Source organism: Coregonus clupeaformis, chromosome 27, assembly GCF_020615455.1.
Source record: "Coregonus clupeaformis isolate EN_2021a chromosome 27, ASM2061545v1, whole genome shotgun sequence".
In the NCBI taxonomy this organism is placed as follows: domain Eukaryota; kingdom Metazoa; phylum Chordata; class Actinopteri; order Salmoniformes; family Salmonidae; genus Coregonus; species Coregonus clupeaformis.
Genome location: NC_059218.1, coordinates 50977142 through 51000168, shown reverse-complemented (window position 1 = coordinate 51000168; position 23027 = coordinate 50977142). Strand labels below are relative to the sequence as shown.

Below are 23027 nucleotides of genomic sequence, written 5' to 3'. Positions count from 1 at the left end.
GATTGTGTATGTGTGCCATTCAGAGGGTGAATGGGCAAGACAAAATATTTAAGTGCATTTGAACGGGGTTTGGTAGTAGCACCGGTTTGAGTGTGCCAAAAACTGCAACGCTGCTGGGTTTTTCACGCTCAACAGTTTCCCATGTGTATCAAGAATGGTCCACCACCAAAAAGAAAAACAAGAAAACTTGACACAACTGTGGGAAGCTTTGGAGTCAACATGGGCCAGCATCCCTGTGGAACGCTTGACACCTTGTGGAGTCCATGCCCCGACAAATTGAGGCTGTTCTGAGGGCAAAAGGTGGGGGTGCAACTCAGTATTAGGAAGGTGTTCTTAATGTTTGGTACACTCAGTGTATATAGGCTACAATGCCAAATTCAAAAGATGGGACAGAAATGGGTTCAAATAAAATGTGAAAACAACCTACCAACCCTAACCTTAGGCCCTAAATTAACAAATATCTAAAGTACTTGCCCATCAACCCTTAATATAATATTGCCAATTTTGTCCACTCCAGCATGAAACATGGACAACAACCCTGAACTACATAAAAGGGCAACATGGTAAAGTCATTAATATAAAGGGTTGGTTTCTAAGACACAGACTGAGACTAGCCCTGGACAAAAAAATAATGTTAAAATGGAGTCACCATTCAAAATGCTTCTTAGTCCAATAGGCTAAATTCTGTGTCCAAGAAACAGACCGAAAACTTTTTAAAATCCCTGTCACATTAGAATACAAAACCAATGTCAATTCAACATTAGGGGCACTATCATCCAACTAGAGTTAAGAAACAAAACCAAATGTCATCTTTTTACAAAATATTCATTTTATTACTTATTTTCATTAATTATAATAAAACATTACAATAATTTCAGTGCAAGACTTTTAGCTATACATTCATAAGACACACTCCTGAAAAATACCCAAGACACATTGCACTTTCCCTGGTTTCTTTCCTGAGACACGCTAGTGATACTGCACTGGGTCTTATCCTCCCTCCCTCTGCCTGCTTTTTCCGCTTGGGAAGGCCACACCCTCAGCCCAGAAATATTTGCAAAATCTGTGGTTTCGGAAAGAAGCAGCAAACTCTTAAGGCTACGTCCCAAATGGCACCCTATTCCTTAAGTAGTGCACTACTACCCTATGGGTCCTGGTCAAAGGTAGTGCACTACAAGGAATATGGTGCCATTTTGAACACACCTCAAGTCTAGCAAGACTCCATCGAGTCCTTAAGGCCATTTTATTTCCCATTGCTCAATATACTAGAGAGGCACCGAAAAAGGCTGGCGACCATTTTTTTTATATTTTAAAATGCTTTTTTTTTTTTTTTTTTTATTTTAGGGCAGACACCCAAACTGTTAGAGGGGCCCAACATGCCAACGACACAAAGTGTGTGTCTCCAAATATGTACATATCTTACGAAGCTTAGTCTCTGGCAAATCACGTTGTGTGTTCTTTCACTCACTCGGCCAATCAGGTTATGGGTTCCATCACTCACTTCCTGTGTCCAGATGTCAAGCATTGATAAGATTTTAAAAAGAAAAAAAAAAGACACAGAAAAAACAAACAAACACCGATTGGTTTAAGCAGAACGCCAGGATCGACCCTTCCTGTACACGCATCAACATTCGTACAGCCCACCATTTCATCATCACATGACCATTGGCACATTAGACTTCACTACCCACAGAGCTTTTGGGTGGTGTGGCCCGGGGGCTTAAGTTATTCTCTCTCCCCACCACCCTCCCCTCCAAATGGTTCAAAGCGAAGCTGAGCACCTTCAGTCTCATATGACTTATTTACTAGTCCAGTGATTGTAATATATAGACCTGTACACAGAGCATGTTAAAGAAGGTAATGAGGTGTTTTGTTTTTGTGGAACCCCCTCCAAGCTACCCCTCCCTCCCTCCCTCCCTCGGTCTCTTTCCTCCAAAAGGTTCAATGTGATATGGGGCAGCTGAAGCCAGTGCTGAGTGTGAAGAGGGAGGGAGGTGGATCTAGCAAACTCAGGGTTGGGAGGGACAGACGTGAAAGGGAGGGTAAGCTAAGCCCCAGTCTCTACCGTGTAATGAAGAGGGGGGATCGGCCTCCCCCCTGACTACCTCCCCTCCCCACCCCAAATGTCTTTAACTAGCAGCAAGTGTGTAAGGGGGGGTCAGCGCTCCTAACTACCCCCCCCCCCCCCACCCACCATCTCTCTAACTACCGGCAGGTGCAGGACTCAGCTATCATGTCAGGGATCTCCTTATAATCCACTGTCTTGTTGTCGTCCAGCAGCATCAGCACACTAATGGGCTTGTACTTATATGGTACGCAGGACAGCGACGGCACCTCCTCCATCCCCTTCCCTTTAATCAGGTTCTGCATGATGGCGTGGTTGGACGGGTTGAGGCCGTAGTGGAGGATTCTGGGGCAGTCTCCTTTACAGTAGCCAGGGTTGTACTGGTGTGGGGCGAGGTATTTGACCAGGCCTAATGCGGCGAAGGTGACCCGGTAGGAGTGGAGCTTGCACTGGTTCTTGGGTGAGGGTTTCTTGTGTTTTCGGTAGTTGGGGATGTCGGAGACGATGCTGCCTGGGGGGTTAGGGCCGTTGGAGCGACGGGGTCGGGGGGCGGAGAAGTGGTGGGGCTCCAGAGTCGGACCCCCCAAACCGGACCCCCCCGTTCGGGTCGCCGCCCTCCACTCTCTGGGTTCCTCCTCTTCATTGATGAAGAGGAGGAGAGCGGGGGCGTTGAGGTGATTTCCGGAGGCTGCCCTCCTCCCCCTCTTGTGTCCCCCTCGCCCTCTGCTCCTCCACAGGCCGCCCCAGGCCTCGCTCCTCCGATGCCCAGGATCCAAGCACCAATACTGGGCCGAGAGGGTCAGGTGACTCCCTTGCTTTGGCCTTCCCTGGGTCAGCGTTACCACCTGTGTGGTGAGGTGCTCTGTGATGTCAGTTTCTGTCCACTGCTGATGCGGCTCCAGGGTGACCAGGCGCCCCAGACCTCCAGGGGGGCTTGTCCAGCTATCATGCCCCAGAGAGGTGACTCTGGCCCTGCAGCGGAGAGGGAAGGGGTGGGGCGTCCTGGAAGTACGGAGGTGGACAAAGGAGGCTCCCATTAGCTGCTCCAGGGAGAGGGATTGGAGGTCATACTCCACTGTGTAGGTGTAGCGCAGGACTGGAGGGAGAGAGAGAGAGAATGGAATCAGGACGAGAGGATGAAGAGGGAGGGGAGGTAGAAAGGATTGAGAGGAGGTAGATGGAGAGAGTTGAGGGAGAGATGACAAATGGTAGGCTTTAATATCTTCCTCTCATCTTTGACCTGATACACTTCTAAATTGAAATGGTCAGGTGTCACCATAACAACAAACCGTTGTAAAGATGAAGGTAACTGACACTATTCTAATCCAAAGCGCATACCCAATACCCATCATAACCTATAGCCTACATAACGGTTTATAAATTGTTATTATGAATGACAATGAACAGTTGCACAACAGGCCTACTCTTACCACTGTAATTTCATATAATCAGGTGGACAAAACCTGGAGGATGATAACCGCTTGTTATCTTACACACTGTGTGTGTGTCTCACCTGAAGACGCTGTGAGAGACCACACCTGGGTGGTGGTGGGTCGCAGCAGACGCACTGTGTTCGACCCGAACAGCCGATGCTGTTTTGGCATCCCATCCGGGTCGGCCGCGCTCTTATACAAACTTAACATATATTGTAAGTTCTGGTCGGCCTTCTGCGCTTCTGTTAGCAGCCTGTGAAGCGGCTCCTGCTGGCTTTTCTGCCTAGAGTTATGGTGATTTCGGCGAAATCTCCCGCCGAGTTGTGATTGTGACGAAGCAGAGGGATTGGTAGGAATGGTGGCCATTTTCCCGTCTGCTCGGGTAAACGTAGAACAGAAGAAAAATACGAAAAAGTACAGGATACATATGTTGTAACGGTGGTGGTTAAGGCGGGTAGCCCTCATGTTCGACCTAGCTCCGGAGCAAGCTCGAGCTACTGCCACCAGAAGGATAGGATCAAAAGGTATGATTTCTTACCGAGGACAAGGTGAGACGCGCGCTCACCTGACAAACAACCGACCATTTTCGGTCACTAGTTACCACAGTCACAGCGTCATAAACCACGCCCATTTCTACAATGTATCTTCTTAAAATATGATTTTAAACCTAACCTTAACCACACTGCTAACCATGTGCCTAACCTAAAATGAAGACCAAAGAAAGAAATCCTATTTGTTTTCATGAATCTTTACGATATGACTTTGTAGCTGTGGTAACTAGTGGAAAACACCATGGTCTGTTTGACCCCCAATTAACCCCTCTCGTGAGGAGTGGAAGACAGGTGTTATGCAAACACGCAATGGGGTCACGCCCTGATGAAAGCTGAAGCGCGAACTAGGCCAAACTCAGAGAGATAGTTAGACGACTCAACTTGGATATAAACAATTTTAGCATGAACAGTGCCATTAAAGACATGCTCAGGAACTTTGGTGACTACTAACTCTTTGTTCAACTTCCTGCTTTGGGCTGGATGTGTCAATGTGTAGTTCATACATGCATAATCTATTAGCAGAATTACTGTTTCACCTCAATCAGCCACAAAATCCCTAGTTTGAAAGCCACTGTTTTTCTGGAAGCTGTGCTGCGCCATTTTCCCTACATTTCCCCCTAGCAATTTGAGTTCAACCAATGAGGTTCAGCCCCTCGCCATATGAGTGACAGCTAGCAAGATGTACATGATGCATGAGCAATGAAGTGGTGGGATTCAGCCATATATACACTACAGAGAGGAAGAGGCGAAGCAAGAGGATTTACTCGCCCAAAAATCTTGTCTGTGTGAGATAAACCCAGTGTCGAATTACGTGAGGCTTACTTGATCGATTAGAAGTTTCGTAATGTTTAGGCTGTTACAAATGTACTGATATAAGTGGATGCGCATTGGCATTCCGTCAACTTTAAGAAAAACAACTTAGTTGTGCCTTTTGTTCAAATGCATATCTGCCCTGTCCTTGTCTAGAATGGTCCCACCTGATCTCGCCTTCCTTCAATCATTGAGGACATGTATTTCCATTGTTAGAGCGGTCACTCTGCTATCTTGTCAATATATCTAAATCATCTTTGGATATGAGCATTGTCTTCTTCTTAAAATAGGATGCTATGGTGTGAAAATGGCTTCAAGCTTTATCATCGCCATCAAGTATGATTATATATATTTTTTTAACTTATCTATTTTTTTACTTAACACTTTTTTTTCTTAAAACTGCATTGTTGGTTAAGGGCTTGTAAGTAAGCATTTCACTGTAAGGTCTACACCTGTTGTATTCGGCGTATGTGGCATTTTTTTGTTGTTGATTTGATTTGACAATAAGTGAATGACACACAAGATTTGGTTCACCAATATTAGCTTTACACTTTTTTCAAACACAAAAGAATAAGAAAATTGGCGATAAAATTGAGATAACCTCAATGGCGCTGCCCATTATGCTGTCACAGACACTATAATGGCACAGATACAACGATAAGAGCTCTTTCCATCTCTATGCCTACACCCCAGGGGTGTGTTCAGTTCAATTAAACGTTTGATTAAATGTTCGCTATGTTGCGTGATTGTTTGTATTGAATGACACGTTCCGCCAAAACGTTTTCAACGTTCTAGAACACACTTTGTTTGTTCCATTCGGCGGGTGTGGCTTGAAGCAATGAGTGACATATTTAAATGGCAGCGGGGAGCATTCCCCAACCCACAGCCCTCGGAATAAGCTTCAACCCTTTCCAACTTTCTCAAAACCCGTCCAGAACAAACTGTAATTAAAATCGGCAATAATTTCCTTCCCTCCATTCATGTAGACTAGAGCAGGGGTTTTCAAACTGGCGTCCACGGAGTTACTGCAGGGGGTATGCTAGCTGTTCCTGTTCATCCAACTCTGGGGAAGTAAATAAATGGCTTCATTGCCAAAATCTCAAACTATCCCTTTAATATGGAGGAAATTACAGTCATTAGAGCTAATTACATGTTTTTCTCTGTATAGAAAATTCTTAGGCTGTCTGGTAAGTGGTCATTTTGGGGATGGAAAAACTGTTTGTGTCAATTTAAACTACTACAACTGGATAGAAAGCATGCATTGAACTATATATATATATATATATATATATTTTTTAATAATACCATCTTTGAGAACTAACAATCAAATAAAAGCTAGACAGTCAGGGAGAATCTAAAAAAAAAAAAAACGCCCATTGATTTTCTTATAATGTTTGAATAAAGGAACACAGCATTAGCCATGGAAAAATGCATAGAATTGCTGGAAATTAGCTTCAAAACTGCAAAAAAAACAATCTCTGCTTAATATATATATATTTTTTTGGAATTGCAGAAAATGTGGTTTATGACAGCAACATTTTCTCTATGTCGCCAAGATACCTTTCTAGCTAATATACTATGTTAGAGTTCACACTTTCTCTTCCAATGAACTGTGGGGAGGTCAAAATAATGAAACTGTATACCAAATCTGTTCATTTTAAAATGTTGATTACTTCTACTTGCCATTATCATTCACCGGACGATAAGACAAGACGTAACGTTTTTTCTTCTAACATATAATGGGCGCCAGTTTGCCTCGGCGGGGGTCCCTAGGCCCAAAAAAAGTTTGAGAAACCCTGGACTAGAGTGCAGAATTTAGAACATCACACTCCAGGCCAGTAGGTGGCACCTTATATCGGTATGCACACCGTCATAAAACCCCAACGAAGAAGAGTTCCTCAACCGCCCCGTTTTTCAACTGGTCGTTCAGAACAGCACTGTTTCCGTTTAATTGAATGATGCAGCAAAGATGTTCTATTATATCACAGGAGGTTGGTGGCACCTTCATTGGGGAGGACGGGCTCGTGGTGATGGCTGGAGCGGAATCAGTGGAAGGATATCAAATGCATTAAACACATGGTTTCTGTGTGTTTGATGCCATTCCATTTGCTCCGTTCCAGCCATTGTTATGAGCCAGCCTCCACTGTAATTATATTGACAAGATAGCCGATTGACCACTAACAATAGAACTACATGTCCTCAATTATTGAAGGGACACACTCTTTTCGTAGCAGGTTAGGTGAGCATTTTCACTAACTCCAACCTTAACATTAGTCTCCTAACCTGCTACGTTAATTATTCTAACCCGCTACGAAAAAGTCAATTAGGTATCAAAGTGCCCTGAAAAGAGTGTTTCCCAATGATTGAAGGCAGGTGAGATCAGGTGGGACCATTCTAAGCAATGAGAGGGCAGATATGCATGTGAACATCAGGCACAACTAAGTTGTTTTTCTTAAAGTTGCCCAAATGCCACGTGTATTCACTTATATCATTAAATTTGTAACAGCCTAAACATTACGATACTACTATTTTATTAAATAAGCCTCAGGTAATTCGACACTCTCTCTTAGACCTCCATACAAAAAAGGTCTTATCTCACGCGCACAGATTTTGGGCGGAGTAAATCCTCTCGCTTCACCTCTTCTTCTCTGTTTGCAATTGGTTTTGTCGTACTACGCAGCCCAGGTGAAATGCATTGGAACACCTGATGCTGCTGATTAGGGGCGGGGAGTTGTGTCCACTGAAGTTATTTGGCCAGCTACTAATTCAGCCGGCCGCGGACATTCCAATAGACTATTGTTCGCTGCCATGGCCGAATCACGAAGAGTTCAGCTGACCACGCTGTCCAGTAATGTCCCCCTGCAGTCAGCAGTGGTGGTTAAACCAGAGTTTCCCCCTAAAGAGGCGTTCACCGTTACGCTAGTAGCTGCGTCTACCTCAACTTCCCGGGGCAGTCCAACCAAACAACCTGTGGCCACATCTACCTCGTCTTCTCAGGGTAGTCCAACCAAACCGGTTAAAACAGAACGCTTTGTCCTGACGCTGTTTGAACCAGACCAGCATAGTTGTCCTGAGTTCCACTACCCTGAACTTGTTTACAAAAAGGTGATCAAGAAAGACGCTCCGTTCAGATAGAATCGGTGTGATTGAACAGTTATTGACGTTTAAATTAACAAGGAAACTAACCAAATGTATTATCCTAAATACATTTAATTGACTCAAATAATAAATGCACTGTTTTCCAGAAGAGCGTTTTAGACAAAGATGTACCGAACACTGAGAAGGATGAACTTGAAGCTATTGCCAGGAAATTGGAGGAGAACTATGTGAGTGGAGTTTTATCTTATTTGGTATTACAAGCCTAATATTAAGGCCAGGCACCACAGGATAAAATGACGTTTTGTGTGGTTATCCTTTGACATATTCTCCAGACTTATACATAGGGAATTGTTGATATGTTGTCAATTGTTTATTCTAGAAGACGTATTAATCAGAAATATTCGCAAAAAATATCATTTTACGTACCTTTCTTTAGTATTTCACAGATAGAAAGATGAAAAAGTATTTATCCACGTTCGGCTATGTGTAAATCAGGTCCTGGAATTTCGTAACAAAATGAAACCAAAATATTTAGGCTGACTTCATCCAAGTGTTCAGAAATGTGTTTGCGTGATATGCAAATAGAATAATATTTAATCATCCCCTGATCTGCGTACTTTAATACAATATTTCAGAACAAATTATACCAAAAAAAAGTATTATATTTGTCCACATTAAACTGGTAAAAGTTTATTGTGATAAGATTAAGAAAAAACTACTTATTATTGTGTGGTGCTTGGCCTTAAGACTGTTTTAAACATTGTATACGTCCCAAATGGCACCCTATTCCGTATTATTGCCTTGATGTACCCCCTGTCTGTCTGTGTTTCGCTCTTGCTCTTTCTCTCTCCAGGGAGGTGGGAACAAGCGGAAGAAGGATCGAATTCAGGATCTAGTTGATATAGGCTATGGCTATGACAATGAAGACTCTTTCATCGACAACTCTGAGGCAGTAGGTTCACTTATGTTTCTTCTGGTTGAGATTATCATGTTTCTTCTGGTTGAGATTATCATGTTTCTTCTGGTTGAGATTATCATGTTACTGTGTGCAGGCAGTGCTTCCTTGTTATAGTTGCATGGATACTTAGCTCTCAGTAAGCCTATGCTTATACTGTCAATTTATACTCATCAATACTGTATAAATATTAATTGTTTATCATTATAAAATACACAGGTGGTTACCATTGTATAGTATTTTAATATCACCCCCTTATGTCCTCTCCAGTATGATGAGTTGGTCCCAGCCTCTCTGAACACCAAGCTGGGAGGGTTCTATGTCAACTCCGGACCGCTTCAGTTCCGCCAGGCCTCCGATACTGAGACGGACGACGACTTCGTGACCAAGAACCAACAACCCAAGCCCCCTAAGGTAATTGGAACTCTGTCTGCGTCCCAAATGGCACCCTATTCCCTATATAGTGTACTACTTTTAACCAGAGTGTTCTCTGAATAGGGTGCCATTTGGGATGAGGTCAATATATGTATGATCATAACTATATTGAGTTTGTGAATATGAAATGTTCCAGTTCAGACTTCATTCTTTGTTTTGTTCCAGAAACGCAGGAAGGAAGGGGGAGGAGTGAAGCTGAAGAAGAGGAAAGACGATGGACAGGTGGCGACTGAAAACCCTACAGTGTCAAACACCGGGTGAGCCACTGACTGATCGATGATCAGTTGATTGACAACTGTAGATCATAGATTGTCCATTTACTGTGAAGGAAAGGGACCCATCAATGTCTGAAACAGCCCATGTTCTCTCTCTCCTCTGTGTTCTGTCTGTCTCTCTCTCCCGCGCTCGTGTGTTCTCGTTCTGTGCTCGCTCTCTTTCTCTGTGCGCGCCTGCTCTCTTTCTCTGTGCGCGCCCGCTCTCTCTGTGCGCACCCGCTCCCCCTCTCTCCTTCTGTGCGCAATCTTGCTCTCTCCTTCTGTGCGCGCTCTTTCTCCCGCCGTGTGCGCGCTCTGTGCTCTTTCTTCCCCAGTGTTCTACCTGACAAGAACATGTGGGAGGAGAAACCGAAGAAGAAAAAGAAGAAGAAAAATAAGCCTGCTGGTCCTCTGAGTGTCACAGACATGTTGAGAAAGTTCCAGAAACAGAAAGACAAAGAGAAACTAAAAAGAGAGAAAGAGGGAGAGCAACAGAAGCTCTGTCTGGAGAAGATCCAAGGAGCATCTCCAATGACTACACTACCCACAACCCCTCTTGTTTCTGCAGACCCTGCTGGTGGCGGGGCCAACATGGCGGACCCTCTGCTCAGCTTAATCGGATCAACCAATGACAGGGCGTTTCTCCAGGCAGCCAGCACTGTGGACTTTGACCTCGATCTAGACACCCTATTGGATGCCTCCGCTGAGACGCTGGCCAATCAGGTAGTCGTTGCCATGACCTTAACCAATCAGGAGGTCAACGCCAAGGCCTTGGCCTACAAGGAAGTGAACGGTTTGATACTCTACAATACTTTGTTGTCCATTTTCATGGACATTTATTTTGTGTTGATAATGGTACATTTGAAGTCACAACATACTATATACTGTTGTTCCAGGACTGAGTGGTGACCCCTCTGCTTCCACCCTGGAGAGCCACACCCAGAAACAGCTGACCCCCATCGACCCTGTCCCTCAACCCCAGGACCAGATTGACCTTGTCCCTGAATTCATCTCCAAGCTCCAGGCCCCAAAACCATCTGCACAGCCCCAGCCACAGCCAGTCTCTGGCCCGCAGGTCCAGCCCCATGCCCAGCCCACTCCCCTGCCTGAAGGTCTGTCACCAGCCATGGAGAAGAGAATTCAAGATCTGGCCCTGGTATGGTATCAGACACTGGCCTTTACGTTATGCTGTGCCCTGATGTTGTTGAGCGCCACATCATTGATTGATTGATGTATTGGTTGATCTTGTTCAGGCTGCCAAGGGGTTGGAGGGAGAGTCAAAGGTCAAGTTCTTCACCCCAGAGGTCAACACTATCCTGCTGGAGTAAGTCACTTGGTTTGGTTTCATGTTTAAACTACTATCAAGAACATTTCTTATACAATTTGTGTAACTGATTTTATGTTGGCTGTTTTCTTTTCTTTTACATTATCCATAAAAAATGTTCAGCCTTACGAGTGACGTGTGTGTGTGTGGTCCTCAGCATTGAGCTGCAGTGCAGAGATGTGAGCGGCCAGGTGCGTTCTAAGGTGTACACACACCTTGCCTCATTCCTCCCCTGCAGCAGAGACACACTGCTTAAACGGGTCAAGAAACTCCTGCAAACACAGGTAACATGCGACACCGGTAACACGCGATAGCTCTTCTTCTGTGGTGTGTTCAGGCGCAAGTGTTTGTGTGTTAGGAGGAGCCCCTCCAGAGGTTGAGGCAGGCGATCAGCAAGGTGATGCCGGAACAGATCTCCAGTTACCACGACGACTGCCAGGCCCACGCCCAGGCCAGGGCCGCCAAGTACGTCACCATGGCAACTATCATCAACACACAGAGCATAATACATCTTAGTCAACTTCATTTGCAACTTGGAGTGATTTTGCTAATCTGTGTGGTGACATGCTGTCTGGCTATCTAACCTGGCTGGCCGGTCATCTAACCTGGGTGGCTGGCTGGTTATCTAACCTGGGTGGCTGGCTGGGTTTTTAAATATTTTATTTCACCTTTATTTAACCAGGTAAGCCAGTTGAGAAAAAGTTCTCATTTACAACTGCGACCTGGCCAAGATAAAGCATAGTAGTGCGATTTAAAAACAACAACACAGAGTTACATATGGGGTAAAACAAAACACAAAGTCAAAAAAATACAACAGAAAATATATATACAGTGTGTGCAAATGTAGCAAGTTTTGGAGGTAAGGCAATAAATAGGCTATAGTGCAAAATAATTACAATTAGTATTAACACTGGAATGCTAGATGTGCAAGAGATTATGTGCAAATAGAGATACTGGGGTGCAAAAGAGCAAAATAAATAACAATATAGGGATGTAGTAGTTGGGTGGGCTAATTACAGATGGGCTGTATACAGGTGCAGTGATCGGTAAGGTGCTCTGACAACTGATGCTTAAAGTTAGTGAGGGAGATAAGTCTCCAGCTTCAGAGATTTTTGCAATTCGTTCCAGTCATTGGCAGCAGAGAACTGGAAGGAATGGCGGCCAAAGGAGGTGTTGGCTTTGGGAATGACCAGTGAGATATACCTGCTGGAGCGCATACTACGGGTGGGTGCTGCTATGGTGACCAATGAGCTAAGATAAGGCGGGGATTTGCCTAGCAGTGATTTATAGATGGCCTGGAGCCAGTGGGTTTGACGACGAACATGTAGTGAGGACCAGCCAACAAGAGCGTACAGGTCACAGTGGTGGGTAGTGTATGGGGCTTTGGAGACAAAATGGATGGCACTGTGATAGACTACATTCAATTTGCTGAGTAGAGTGTTGGAGGCTATTTTGTAAATGACATCGCCGAAGTCAAGGATCGGTAGGATAGTCAGTTTTACGAGGGCATGTTTGGCAGCATGAGTGAAGGAGGCTTTGTTTTGCGAAATAGGAAGCCGATTCTAGATTTAACTTTGGATTGGAGATTCTTAATGTGAGTCTGGAAGGAGAGTTTACAGTCTAACCAGACACCTAGGTATTTGTAGTTGTCCACATACTCTAGGTCAGACCCATCAAGAGTGGTGATTCTAGTCGGGTGGGCGGGTGCCAGCAGCGTTCGATTGAAGAGCATGCATTTAGTTTTACTAGTGTTTAAGAGCAGTTGGAGGCTACTGAAGGAGTGTTGTATGGCATTGAAGCTCGTTTGGAGGTTTGTTAACACAGTGTCCAATGACGGGCCAGATGTATACAAAATGGTGTCGTCTGCGTAGAGGTGGATCTGAGAGTCACCAGCAGCAAGAGCGACATCATTGATATACACTGAGAAAAGAGTCGGCCCAAGAATTGAACCCTGTGGCACCCCCATAGAGATTGCCATAGGTCCAGACAACAGGCCCTCCGATTTGACACATTGAACTCTATCTGAGAAGTAGTTGGTGAACCAGGCGAGGCAGTCATTTGAGAAACCAAGGCTATTTAGTCTGCCAATAAGAATGCGGTGGTTGACAGAGTCGAAAGCCTTGGCCAGGTCGATGAAGACGGCTGCACAGTACTGTCTATTATCGATCGCGGTTATAATATCGTTTAGGACCTTGAGCGTGGCTGAAGTGCACCCATGACCAGCTCGGAAACCGGATTGCATAGCGGAGAAGGTACGGTGGGATTCGAAATGGTCGGTGTTCTGTTTGTTAACTTGGCTTTCAAATACTTTCGAAAGGCAGCGCAGGATGGATATAGGTCTGTAACAGTTTGGATCTAGAGTGTCACCCCCTTTGAAGAGGGGGATGACCGCGGCAGCTTTCCAATCTCTGGGGATCTCAGACGTTACGAAAGAGAGGTTGAACAGACTAGTAATAGGGGTTGTGACAATTTCGGCGGCTAGTTTTAGAAAGAAAGGGTCCAGATTGTCTAGCCCAGCTGATTTGTAGGGGTCCAGATTTTGCAGCTCTTTCAGAACATCAGCTGTCTGAATTTGTGTGAAGGAGAAGTGGGGGGGTATGGGCAAGTTGCAGCGGAGGGTGCAGAGTTGGTGGCCGGGGTAGTGGTAGCCAGGTGGAAAGCATGGCCAGCCGTAGCAAAATGCTTGTTGAAATTCTCGATTATTGTAGATTTATCGGTGGTGATAGTGTTTCCTAGCCTCAGTGCAGTGGGCAGCTGGGAGGAAGTGCTCTTATTCTCCATGGACTTTACAGTGTCCCAAAACTTTTTGGAGTTAGTGCTACAGGACGCAAATTTCTGTTTGAAAAAGTTAGCCTTTGCTTTCCTGACTGCTTGTGTATATTGGTTCCTAACTTCCCTGAAAAGTTGCATATCGCGGGGGCTATTTGATGCTAATGCTGTACGCCACAGGATGTTTTTGTGCTGGTCAAGGGCAGTCAAGTCTGAGGAGAACCAGGGGCTATATCTGTTCTTAGTTCTGTATTTTTTGAATGGGGCATGTTTATTTAAGATTGAGAGGAAATTACTTTTAAAGAACAACCAGGCATCCTCTACTGACGGAATGAGATCTATGTCCATCCAGGATACCTGGGCCAGGTCAATTAGGAAGGCCTGCTCGCTAAAGTGTTTTAGGGAGCGTTTGACAGTGATGAGGGGTGGTCGTTTGACCGCGGACCCGTTACGGACGCAGGCAATAAGGCAGTGATCGCTGAGATCCTGGTTGAAGACAGCGGAGGTGTATTTACAGGGTAAGTTAGTCAGGATGATATCTATGAGGGTACCCATGGTTACGGATTTAGGGTTGTACCTGGTAGGTTCGTTGATAATTTGCGTGAGATTGAGGGCATCTAGTTTGGATTGTAGGATGGCCGGGGTATTAAGCATATCCCAATTTAGGTCACCAAGCAGTACGAACTCTGAGGATAAATGGGGGGCAATCAATTCACATATGGTGTCCAGGGCACAGCTGGGGGCTGAGGGGGGTCTGTAGCAAGCAGCAACAGTGAGAGACTTATTTCTGGAAAGGTGGATTTTTAGAAGTAGAAGCTCAAACTGTTTGGGCACAGACCTGGATAGTATGATAGAGCTCTGCAGGCTATCTCTACAGTAGATTGCAACTCCACCCCCTTTGGCAGTTCTATCTAGATGGAAAATGTTATAGTTGGGGATGGATATTTCAGAATTTTTGGTGGCCTTCCTAAGCCAGGATTCAGACACTGCTAGAACATCAGGGTTGGCGGAGTGTGCTAACGCAGTGAATAACTCAAACTTAGGAAGTAGACTTCTGATATTTACATACAGGAAACCAAGGCTTTTGTGATTACAGAAGTCAGCAAATGATAGCGCCTGGGGAGTAGGAGTGATACTGGGGGCTGCAGGGCCTGGGTTAGCCTCTACATCACCGGAGGAACAGAGGAGGACTAGAATAAGGATACGGCTAAAGGCTTTAAGAACTGGTCTTCTAGTGCGTTGGGTACATAGAATAAAGGGGGCAGATTTCCGGGCATTGTAGAAAAGATTCAGGGCATTATGTACAGACAACGATATGGAAGGATATGAGTAAAGTGGAGGTAAACCTAAGCGTTGGGTAACGATGAAAGAGATAGCATCACTGGAGGCACCAATTGAGTCGGTCTCCGCGTGTATGGGGGGTGGGACAAAGGAGCTATCTAAGGCAGGTTTAGCTGGGCTGGGGGATCTACAGTGAAATAGTACAATTAGAAATAACCGAAACAACAATAAGCTAACCATATTGAGATGGGAGAGAGGCATAAAGCAATCACAGTGTAGTTTGAGAGAGCTAAGACAACAGCTGGTAATGACGACACAGTTTGGGCTGAGGCTAAACATAAACAGGATGCGGTACCGTAAAAAGGAACAGTCCAGCAGGCATCAGCTGTATAGCTGAGTTATCATAAGGTCCGGTGAACAGCAATAGGATAGTTCGGGGGCTGCTAAATCACTAGCGAGCAAGAGGCCACGGCTAGCGTGTGCTAGCGGGCCGGGGCTAGCAGATGGAATCTTTGTGGTCGACGTGGTAACGGGAAGCCTGGTTATCTAACCTGGCTGGCTGGTTATCTAACCTGGCTGGCTGGTTATCTAACCTGGCTGGCTGGTTATCTAACCTGGCTGGCTGGTTATCTAACCTGGCTGGCTGGCTGGCTGGTTATCTAACCTGGCTGGCTGGCTGGCTGGCTGGTTATCTAACCTGGCTGGCTGGCTGGTTATCTAACCTGGCTGGCTGGCTGGTTATCTAACCTGGCTGGCTGGCTGGTTATCTAACCTGGCTGGCTGGCTGGTTATCTAACCTGGCTGGCTGGCTGGTTATCTAACCTGGCTGGCTGGCTGGTTATCTAACCTGGCTGGCTGGCTGGTTATCTAACCTGGCTGGCTGGCTGGTTATCTAACCTGGCTGGCTGGCTGGTTATCTAACCTGGCTGGCTGGCTGGTTATCTAACCTGGCTGGCTGGCTGGTTATCTAACCTGGCTGGCTGGCTGGTTATCTAACCTGGCTGGCTGGCTGGTTATCTAACCTGGCTGGCTGGCTGGTTATCTAACCTGGCTGGCTGGCTGGTTATCTAACCTGGCTGGCTGGCTGGTTATCTAACCTGGCTGGCTGTCTGGTTATCTAACCTGGCTGGCTGGCTGGTTATCTAACCTGGCTGGCTGGCTGGTTATCTAACCTGGCTGGCTGGCTGGTTATCTAACCTGGCTGGCTGGCTGGTTATCTAACCTGGCTGGCTGGCTGGTTATCTAACCTGGCTGGCTGGCTGGTTATTTTAACCTGGCTGGCTGGCTGGTTGGTTATCTAACCTGGCTGGTTGGTTATCTAACCTGGCTGGCTGGCTGGCTGGTTATCTAACCTGGCTGGCTGGCTGGTTATCTAACCTGGCTGGCTGGCTGGCTGGTTATCTAACCTGGCTGGCTGGCTGGCTGGTTATCTAACCTGGCTGGCTGGCTGGCTGGTTATCTAACCTGGCTGGCTGGCTGGCTGGTTATCTAACCTGGCTGGCTGGTTATCTAACCTGGCTGGCTGGTTATCTAGGCTGGCTGGCTGGCTGGCTGGTTATCTAGGCTGGCTGGCTGGCTGGCTGGTTATCTAGGCTGGCTGGCTGGCTGGCTGGTTATCTAGGCTGGCTGGCTGGCTGGCTGGTTATCTAGCCTGGCTGGCTGGCTGGTTATCTAGGCTGGCTGGCTGGCTGGTTATCTAGCCTGGCTGGCTGGCTGGTTATCTAACCTGGCTGGCTGGCTGGTTATCTAACCTGGCTGGCTGGCTGGTTATCTAACCTGGCTGGCTGGCTGGTTATCTAACCTGGCTGGCTGGCTGGTTATCTAACCTGGCTGGCTGGCTGGCTGGTTATCTAACCTGGCTGGCTGGCTGGCTGGTTATCTAACCTGGTTGGCTGGTTATCTAACCTGGCTGGCTGGCTGGCTGGCTGGTTATCTAACCTGGCTGGCTGGTTGGTTATCTAACCTGGCTGGCTGGTTGGTTATCTAACCTGGCTGGCTGGCTGGCTGGTTATCTAACCTGGCTGGCTGGCTGGCTGGTTATCTAACCTGGCTGGCTGGCTGGCTGGCTGGTTATCTAACCTGGCTGGCTGGCTGGCTGGCTGGTTATCTAACCTGGCTGGCTGGCTGGCTGGTTATCTAACCTGGCTGGCTGGCTGGCTGGCTGGTTATCTAACCTGGCTGGCTGGCTGGCTGGCTGGTTATCTAACCTGGCTGGCTGGCTGGCTGGCTGGTTATCTAACCTGGCTGGCTGGCTGGCTATCTAACCTGGCTGGCTGGCTGGCTGGCTGGTTATCTAACCTGGCTGGCTGGCTGGCTGGCTGGTTATCTAACCTGGCTGGCTGGTTATCTAACCTGGCTGGCTGGTTATCTAACCTGGCTGGCTGGCTGTCTAACCTGGCTGGCTGGCTGGCTGGTTATCTAGGCTGGCTGGCTGGCTGGCTGGTTATCTAACCTGGCTGGCTGGCTGGCTGGTTATCTAACCTGGCTGGCTGGCTGGCTGGCTGGTTATCTAACCTGGCTGGCTAACCAGGCAGGCTGGCTGGCTGGCTGGCTGGTTATCTAACCTGGCTGGCTAACCAGGCAGGCTGGCTGGCTGGCTGTCTAACCTGGCTGGCTGTCTAAGCAGGTTGGTTATCTAACCTACCTGGCTGGCTGGCTGGTTGGTTATCTAACCTACCTGGCTGGCTGGCTGGCTGGTTATCTAACCTGGCTGGCTGGCTGGTTATCTAACCTGGCTGGCTGGCTGGTTATCTAACCTGGCTGGCTGGCTGGTTATCTAACCTGGCTGGCTGGCTGGTTATCTAACCTGGCTGGCTGGCTGGCTGGCTGGTTGGTTATCTAACCTGGCTGGCTGGTTGGTTATCTAACCTGGCTGGCTGGTTGGTTATCTAACCTGGCTGGCTGGTTGGTTATCTAACCTGGCTGGCTGGTTGGTTATCTAACCTGGCTGGCTGGTTGGTTATCTAACCTGGCTGGCTGGTTGGTTATCTAACCTGGCTGGCTGGTTGGTTATCTAACCTGGCTGGCTGGTTGGTTATCTAACCTGGCTGGCTGGTTGGTTATCTAACCTGGCTGGCTGGTTGGTTATCTAACCTGGCTGGCTGGTTGGTTATCTAACCTGGCTGGCTGGTTGGTTATCTAACCTGGCTGGCTGGTTGGTTATCTAACCTGGCTGGCTGGTTGGTTATCTAACCTGGCTGGCTGGTTGGTTATCTAACCTGGCTGGCTGGTTGGTTATCTAACCTGGCTGGCCGGCTGGCTGGTTGGCTATCTAACCTGGCTGGCTGGTTGGCTGGCTGGCTATCTAACCTGGCTGGCTGGTTGGTTATCTAACCTGGCTGGCTGGTTGGTTATCTAACCTGGCTGGCTGGTTGGTTATCTAACCTGGCTGGCCGGCTGGCTGGCTGGCTATCTAACCTGGCTGGCTGGCTGGCTGGCTGGTTATCTAACCTGGCTGGCTAACCAGGCTGGCTGGCTGGCTGGCTAACCAGGCTGGCTGGCTGGCTGGCTGTCTAAGCAGGCTGGCTGGCTGGTTGGTTATCTATCTCGTCTCTGACCGTTCCAGGATGGTGGAGGAGAGTATAGAGCGAGAGCAGAAGGAGAACACGGGATCAGAAGAGGAGGGAGAGGAGAGGAGTGGTAAACGAGTGGTGGGCCCCAGGAAGAAATTCAGATGGAATGAAGAGATCAGGTTTCTTGTTTTTATTCATATTTTTCTCTGTTCTAAATGTTTACTTATCATTCTACCCCCCCCCCCCCCACACACACTTATAAACATTGACAGTGACTATCCTGTATTGCTCTATAGGGAGTGCCTGTGCAGTGCTGTTCGGGTGCGGATGGACAGACTGGAAGCAGAGAAGGGGAACACGGAGACGGAGGAGTTCCTCAAAGCTTTCCTGGATACAGAGGTCAAACCCCTCTGGCCTAAAGGGTGGATGCAGCCCAGGTACACACACACACACACACACACACACACACACGCAGGCACAACCTTAAGAATATTCCTGTGTACTTGTTAATGCGTCTTTTAATAATGTTTTGGTTCCTCAGAGTGCTGCTAAAGGAGAGTAGAAGAGTCCACTGCCCCACTGCATCTCTACAGCAGTAAGTATCATCCATAGAATGAGGAATTATAGTATTTTTTTGTTTGTAAAAAAAAAAAGATCTTAATGTTAGCATCCACCAAACTCTTTATTAGCTGAACCAGGGAGTTGGTGCTGGGTGGGAGCTTAAGCCTGCACTCCCTGTAGCTCTCTCTGACTGCATCACACAGATGCTAATTGTTTTTTTGTAAGGAGTGCAATAAGTAATTTTACTGAAGACAAAATGTGTTCCCTCCCACAGAGTGAAGAGGAAGTTGACGTCAGAGAAGAAACGGTCCTACGGTGCTCCAACTCTTCCAGGGACCCCCAGCGGGCCTGTGGAGCCTCAGACTTTCCTGGGAGCTCAACCCCAGAACGGATCACCTCTCCTGGGCTCGGGCGGATCCGCAACCCCCCAGAATCTAGATGACTCTCTGGACCAGGGTCGCATCCTCAAATCCCCCTCTTTAGGGGTCGTGGGGGAGGAGCTAGCTGGGCTGAGTGGCGCGGCTGATTTTGGTTTCCCCATCGCAGTGTCGACTCCCTACGGTGATTTCAAGCCTGTGTGTGTCGGCATGTCAGCCAATACCGACACACACCCTCAGCCGAACACTCACTCCCAGTCTCCTCTGACCGTGCTAGCTGACCAGGCGCAAGGCCAGATCCACAAAGACTGCATTTCCCAGGGGCACCTAGCAGTGACGCCGGACCTTTCACTCCAGAACGGCCGCCCTCCTCCTCCACCACCGAAGAAGAAGAAACGGATAACCACATTATTCAAAGTTGACAGACAGGTAGAATGCATTATAATGTGGTTGTGACGCATAAAGCCGTTTTGGTTTATTTGTTAGTTCAGGATTCTGAAACTCATAGGCTTTGTCCCAAATGGCAGCCTTTTTCCCTATGTAGTGCACTACTTTTGACCAGGGCTCTGGTCAAAAGTAGTGCACTATAAAGTGAATCGGGTGCCATAGTTTGTTTATTGTTTGTAGGTTTCCGAGGAAACACTGAGCTTGCACACTCCAGGACACAAACCCACTCCGGGTCTTCCTGGAATCCCTCTACTCCATGCCCTGGGTTTCCCGCTCTCCGCCTTCGGACCAGGAACCATGGGAACGCTGACCCAGTCACAACATTCCAAAGACGCCCTGGTCACCGGAACGTTCCATCACGGACTCACGCACAGTAAGTGTGTGTGTGTGATGCATATTCTGTTGTATTTAGCAGTCGAGGGGATTGGCCTGAGAAAATGCACTGTGAATGTTAAAATTGACTTCACTTACTAGAGTCACTGTTGCGTTTAAAGAGAAGCTCACACACTCTTCATCCTTCCCTTATGAAAAAGATGGCAGTCAGAGTGCAGTATAACTGCAGAATGCAGCAAATACTGCGTCCGAAATATATATATATATTTTTTTACTGCTGTTATTCTGCAGTCACTGCGTCCAAAATACCACAGTCAACTGCAGTTACTGCACTTTTTACTGCAGTTTCGAAACTGCAATCTTTTTTTGTAAGGGTTTCTGCACTCAATCAATCAAATGTATTTATAAATCCCTTTTTTACATCAGCAGTTGTCACAAAGTGCCAGAGGTGGGACAAAGTCATTGTTATGCAAGTCACAAGTAAGTCTCAAGTCTTTGCCCTCGAGTCCCGAGTCAAGTCGAGTCAAAGATGAGGCAAGTCCCAAGTCGAGTCAAAAGTCAAAGCCATCAAGTCTCAAGTCGAGTCCAAAGTCCTACATTTTAGTTTCGAGTCATTTCAAGTCCTCTTAGCAAGCCTTTGCAAGTCATTACAAGTCCTCGTAGCAAGTCTTCTCGAGTCATAAGGCGCAAGTCCAAGTCAAGTCACGAGTCATTGATGTTAAAGTCCAAGTCGAGTTGCAAGTCTTTGTACATTTTGTCGAGTCGAGTCTGAAGTCATCAAATTCATGACTCGAGTCTGACCCGAGTCCAAGTCACATGACTCGAGTCCACACCTCTGCAAAGTGCTATACAGAAACCCAGCCTAAAACCCTGAACAGCAAGCAATGAAGATGTAGAACCACGGTGGCTGGGAAAAACTCCCTAGAAAGGAAGAAACCTAGAGGAACCAGGCTCTGAGGGGTGGCCAGTCCTCTTCTGGCTGTACTGGGTAGAGAGGAACCAGGCTCTGAGGGGTGGCCAGTCCTCTTCTGGCTGTACTGGGTAGAGAGGAACCAGGCTCTGAGGGGTGGCCAGTCCTCTTCTGGCTGTACTGGGTAGAAAGGAACCAGGCTCTGAGGGGTGGCCAGTCCCCTTCTGGCTGTGCCGGGTGGAGATTATAACGCTACATGGCCATTAAGGCCAGATTGTTCTCCAAGATGTTTAAAACGTTTATAGGTGACAGGGTCAAATAAGAATCAGTGGTTGTAGAGGTTGCAACAGGTCAGTACATCAGGAGTAAATGTCACTTGGCTTTTCTTTCCCGCCGCGTCTCAAGTATATTACATTTTTTTCACTTTAGTCATCCATCCTCTGTCATCTATCCTCCCTCTTCAGTTTCTCTCTAAGCCAACACCAGGTACCATGACACCTGATCATCCTAATCATGTTATATCACATCAAGAAATGTATTGATTAGTATTATTGTTTTTTAGATGGCAGCCAGCTGGTGGGAGAGGGATCCGACGCTCAGAGAAAACTACACTGATCCAATCCTCGGACCGCCAACATCTAAAATGGACACCAGAATGGACACATGCAGTAAAAAAAAATACTTTTGGGGAAAGTTTTAGGAACATTTGGGAAACTTGTGAAAAGTAATAATCAGAAAACTGGATGTAAATGACTATTATTGAGCCTGGAATAATGATCTTGGAATGGACACCTATAATGCACTGGATCTTTTTGAGCTCCTGCTGAACAGATTTTTTTGATAGAACATTCCTCGTCAGCAATGGGATGGGGAAACACTTGGTACAGATCTGCATGTATTACACTGGTTAGCACAGTGGTGTTTTGAAGAATGTTGCACTTAATGAATTGAATGTATTGTTGCCAAATGAAGTAATATTGATAGTTTATATGGACAATCAAATCATGTAACCACACTGGTAGCACTTTATTATAACACATTGTAATAAAGCATTTAAAATGGAATATTAGTACGTTTATTCATCATTGATTAATCGTTACGCCCACATTTTGTAAATGTTAGCTAGTTATTCACATTTATTAACAACTTTTGAAGTATGTAATAATCAGTCATAAGATGTTTTAATATAGGTCCTTATAAACCATTTAAGCCTACTACTAATCATTTAGTAAAGCAGTTTTGTATGGCCTCATCTAAAGTGAGGGCTATTTACACCTTAATACTTTTTATTAAATGACCTGGGCCCGGTTTCCTAAAAGCATCTTAAGGCTACATTCATTGTTAGAACTTTCGTAGGAGCATCTTTTTAAATCCGAGTGGTTCCCCAAAACTATAGTTGCTGAAGTTGTGCTTGAAAACGCTCGTTAATGACTGCCTCAGACCACTCGTAGAACTGCTTAGTAAGTCAGATCATTTTTTTTTGTTTGCCTTGCAAAGGTATTCGGGACCCCTTGCATTTCTTCACATTTTGTGTTACAAAGTGGGATTAATTGTTATTTTTAATGTCAAATCTACACAAAATACTCATGTCAAAGTGGAAGATTTTAATTTTAAGATGAATACAAATTGTATAACTAAAATATAGTCATTGCAGAAATATTCAGCTCCCTGAGTCTATACATGTTAGAATCACCTTTTGGCATCGATTACAGCTGTGAGTCTTCTTGGCTAAGTCTATAATAACGTTCCACACCTGGATTGTGCATATTTGCCCATTTATTATTTTCAGAATTCTTCAAGCTCTGTCAAGATGTTGGGGGATCATGACTAGGCAGCAATTTTCAAGTATGGCCATAGATTTTCAAGCAAGATATAAGTCAAAACTGTAACTAGGCCACTCCGGAACATTCA

At 46.4% G+C, this 23027-nt stretch overlaps 2 protein-coding genes across 3 annotated transcripts; one reads left to right on the top strand and one right to left on the bottom strand.

The window, feature by feature from the left end:
• Positions 1 to 2200: 2200 nt before the first annotated feature.
• LOC121554613 (bone morphogenetic protein 15) lies at positions 2201 to 4051 on the bottom strand. The gene is made up of 2 exons (XM_041868259.2): positions 3579 to 4051; positions 2201 to 3161 (listed from the first exon to the last, which is right to left on the bottom strand). Exons 1-2 carry the CDS (start codon positions 3961 to 3963, stop codon positions 2206 to 2208), a joined length of 1341 nt encoding a protein of 446 aa, XP_041724193.1. The 5' UTR covers positions 3964 to 4051; the 3' UTR covers positions 2201 to 2205.
• Positions 4052 to 7589: 3538 nt separating this feature from the next.
• LOC121554510 (ubinuclein-2) lies at positions 7590 to 22180 on the top strand. Of its 2 annotated transcripts, none has more exons than XM_041868123.1 (16): positions 7590 to 7964; positions 8108 to 8185; positions 8812 to 8910; positions 9184 to 9327; positions 9514 to 9605; positions 9938 to 10395; positions 10499 to 10758; positions 10856 to 10926; positions 11084 to 11210; positions 11285 to 11391; positions 18542 to 18667; positions 18785 to 18925; positions 19030 to 19083; positions 19324 to 19855; positions 20054 to 20246; positions 21679 to 22180. In XM_041868123.1, the coding sequence occupies exons 1-16, from the start codon at positions 7668 to 7670 to the stop codon at positions 21729 to 21731; spliced, it is 2832 nt and encodes a 943-aa protein (XP_041724057.1). In that variant the 5' UTR covers positions 7590 to 7667; the 3' UTR covers positions 21732 to 22180. The 2 variants fall into 2 exon arrangements, with proteins under 2 accessions (XP_041724057.1, XP_041724056.1); XM_041868122.2 differs by having other exon boundaries at positions 8105 to 8185.
• The last annotated feature ends 847 nt before the right edge of the window (positions 22181 to 23027 follow it).

Excerpts from the sequence above, each read along its gene's own strand:
- LOC121554613 (XM_041868259.2), bottom strand. The coding sequence starts at position 3,963 with ATGAGGGCTACCCGCCTTAACCACCACCGTTACAACATATGTATCCTG. Across the intron at positions 3,162-3,578 it reads GTCTCTCACAGCGTCTTCAG|TCCTGCGCTACACCTACACA; the intron begins GTGAGACACACA and ends CTCTCCCTCCAG.
- LOC121554510 (XM_041868122.2), top strand. The coding sequence starts at position 7,668 with ATGGCCGAATCACGAAGAGTTCAGCTGACCACGCTGTCCAGTAATGTC. Across the intron at positions 10,396-10,498 it reads GGCCTACAAGGAAGTGAACG|GACTGAGTGGTGACCCCTCT; the intron begins GTTTGATACTCT and ends CTGTTGTTCCAG. Across the intron at positions 10,927-11,083 it reads GTCAACACTATCCTGCTGGA|CATTGAGCTGCAGTGCAGAG; the intron begins GTAAGTCACTTG and ends TGTGGTCCTCAG.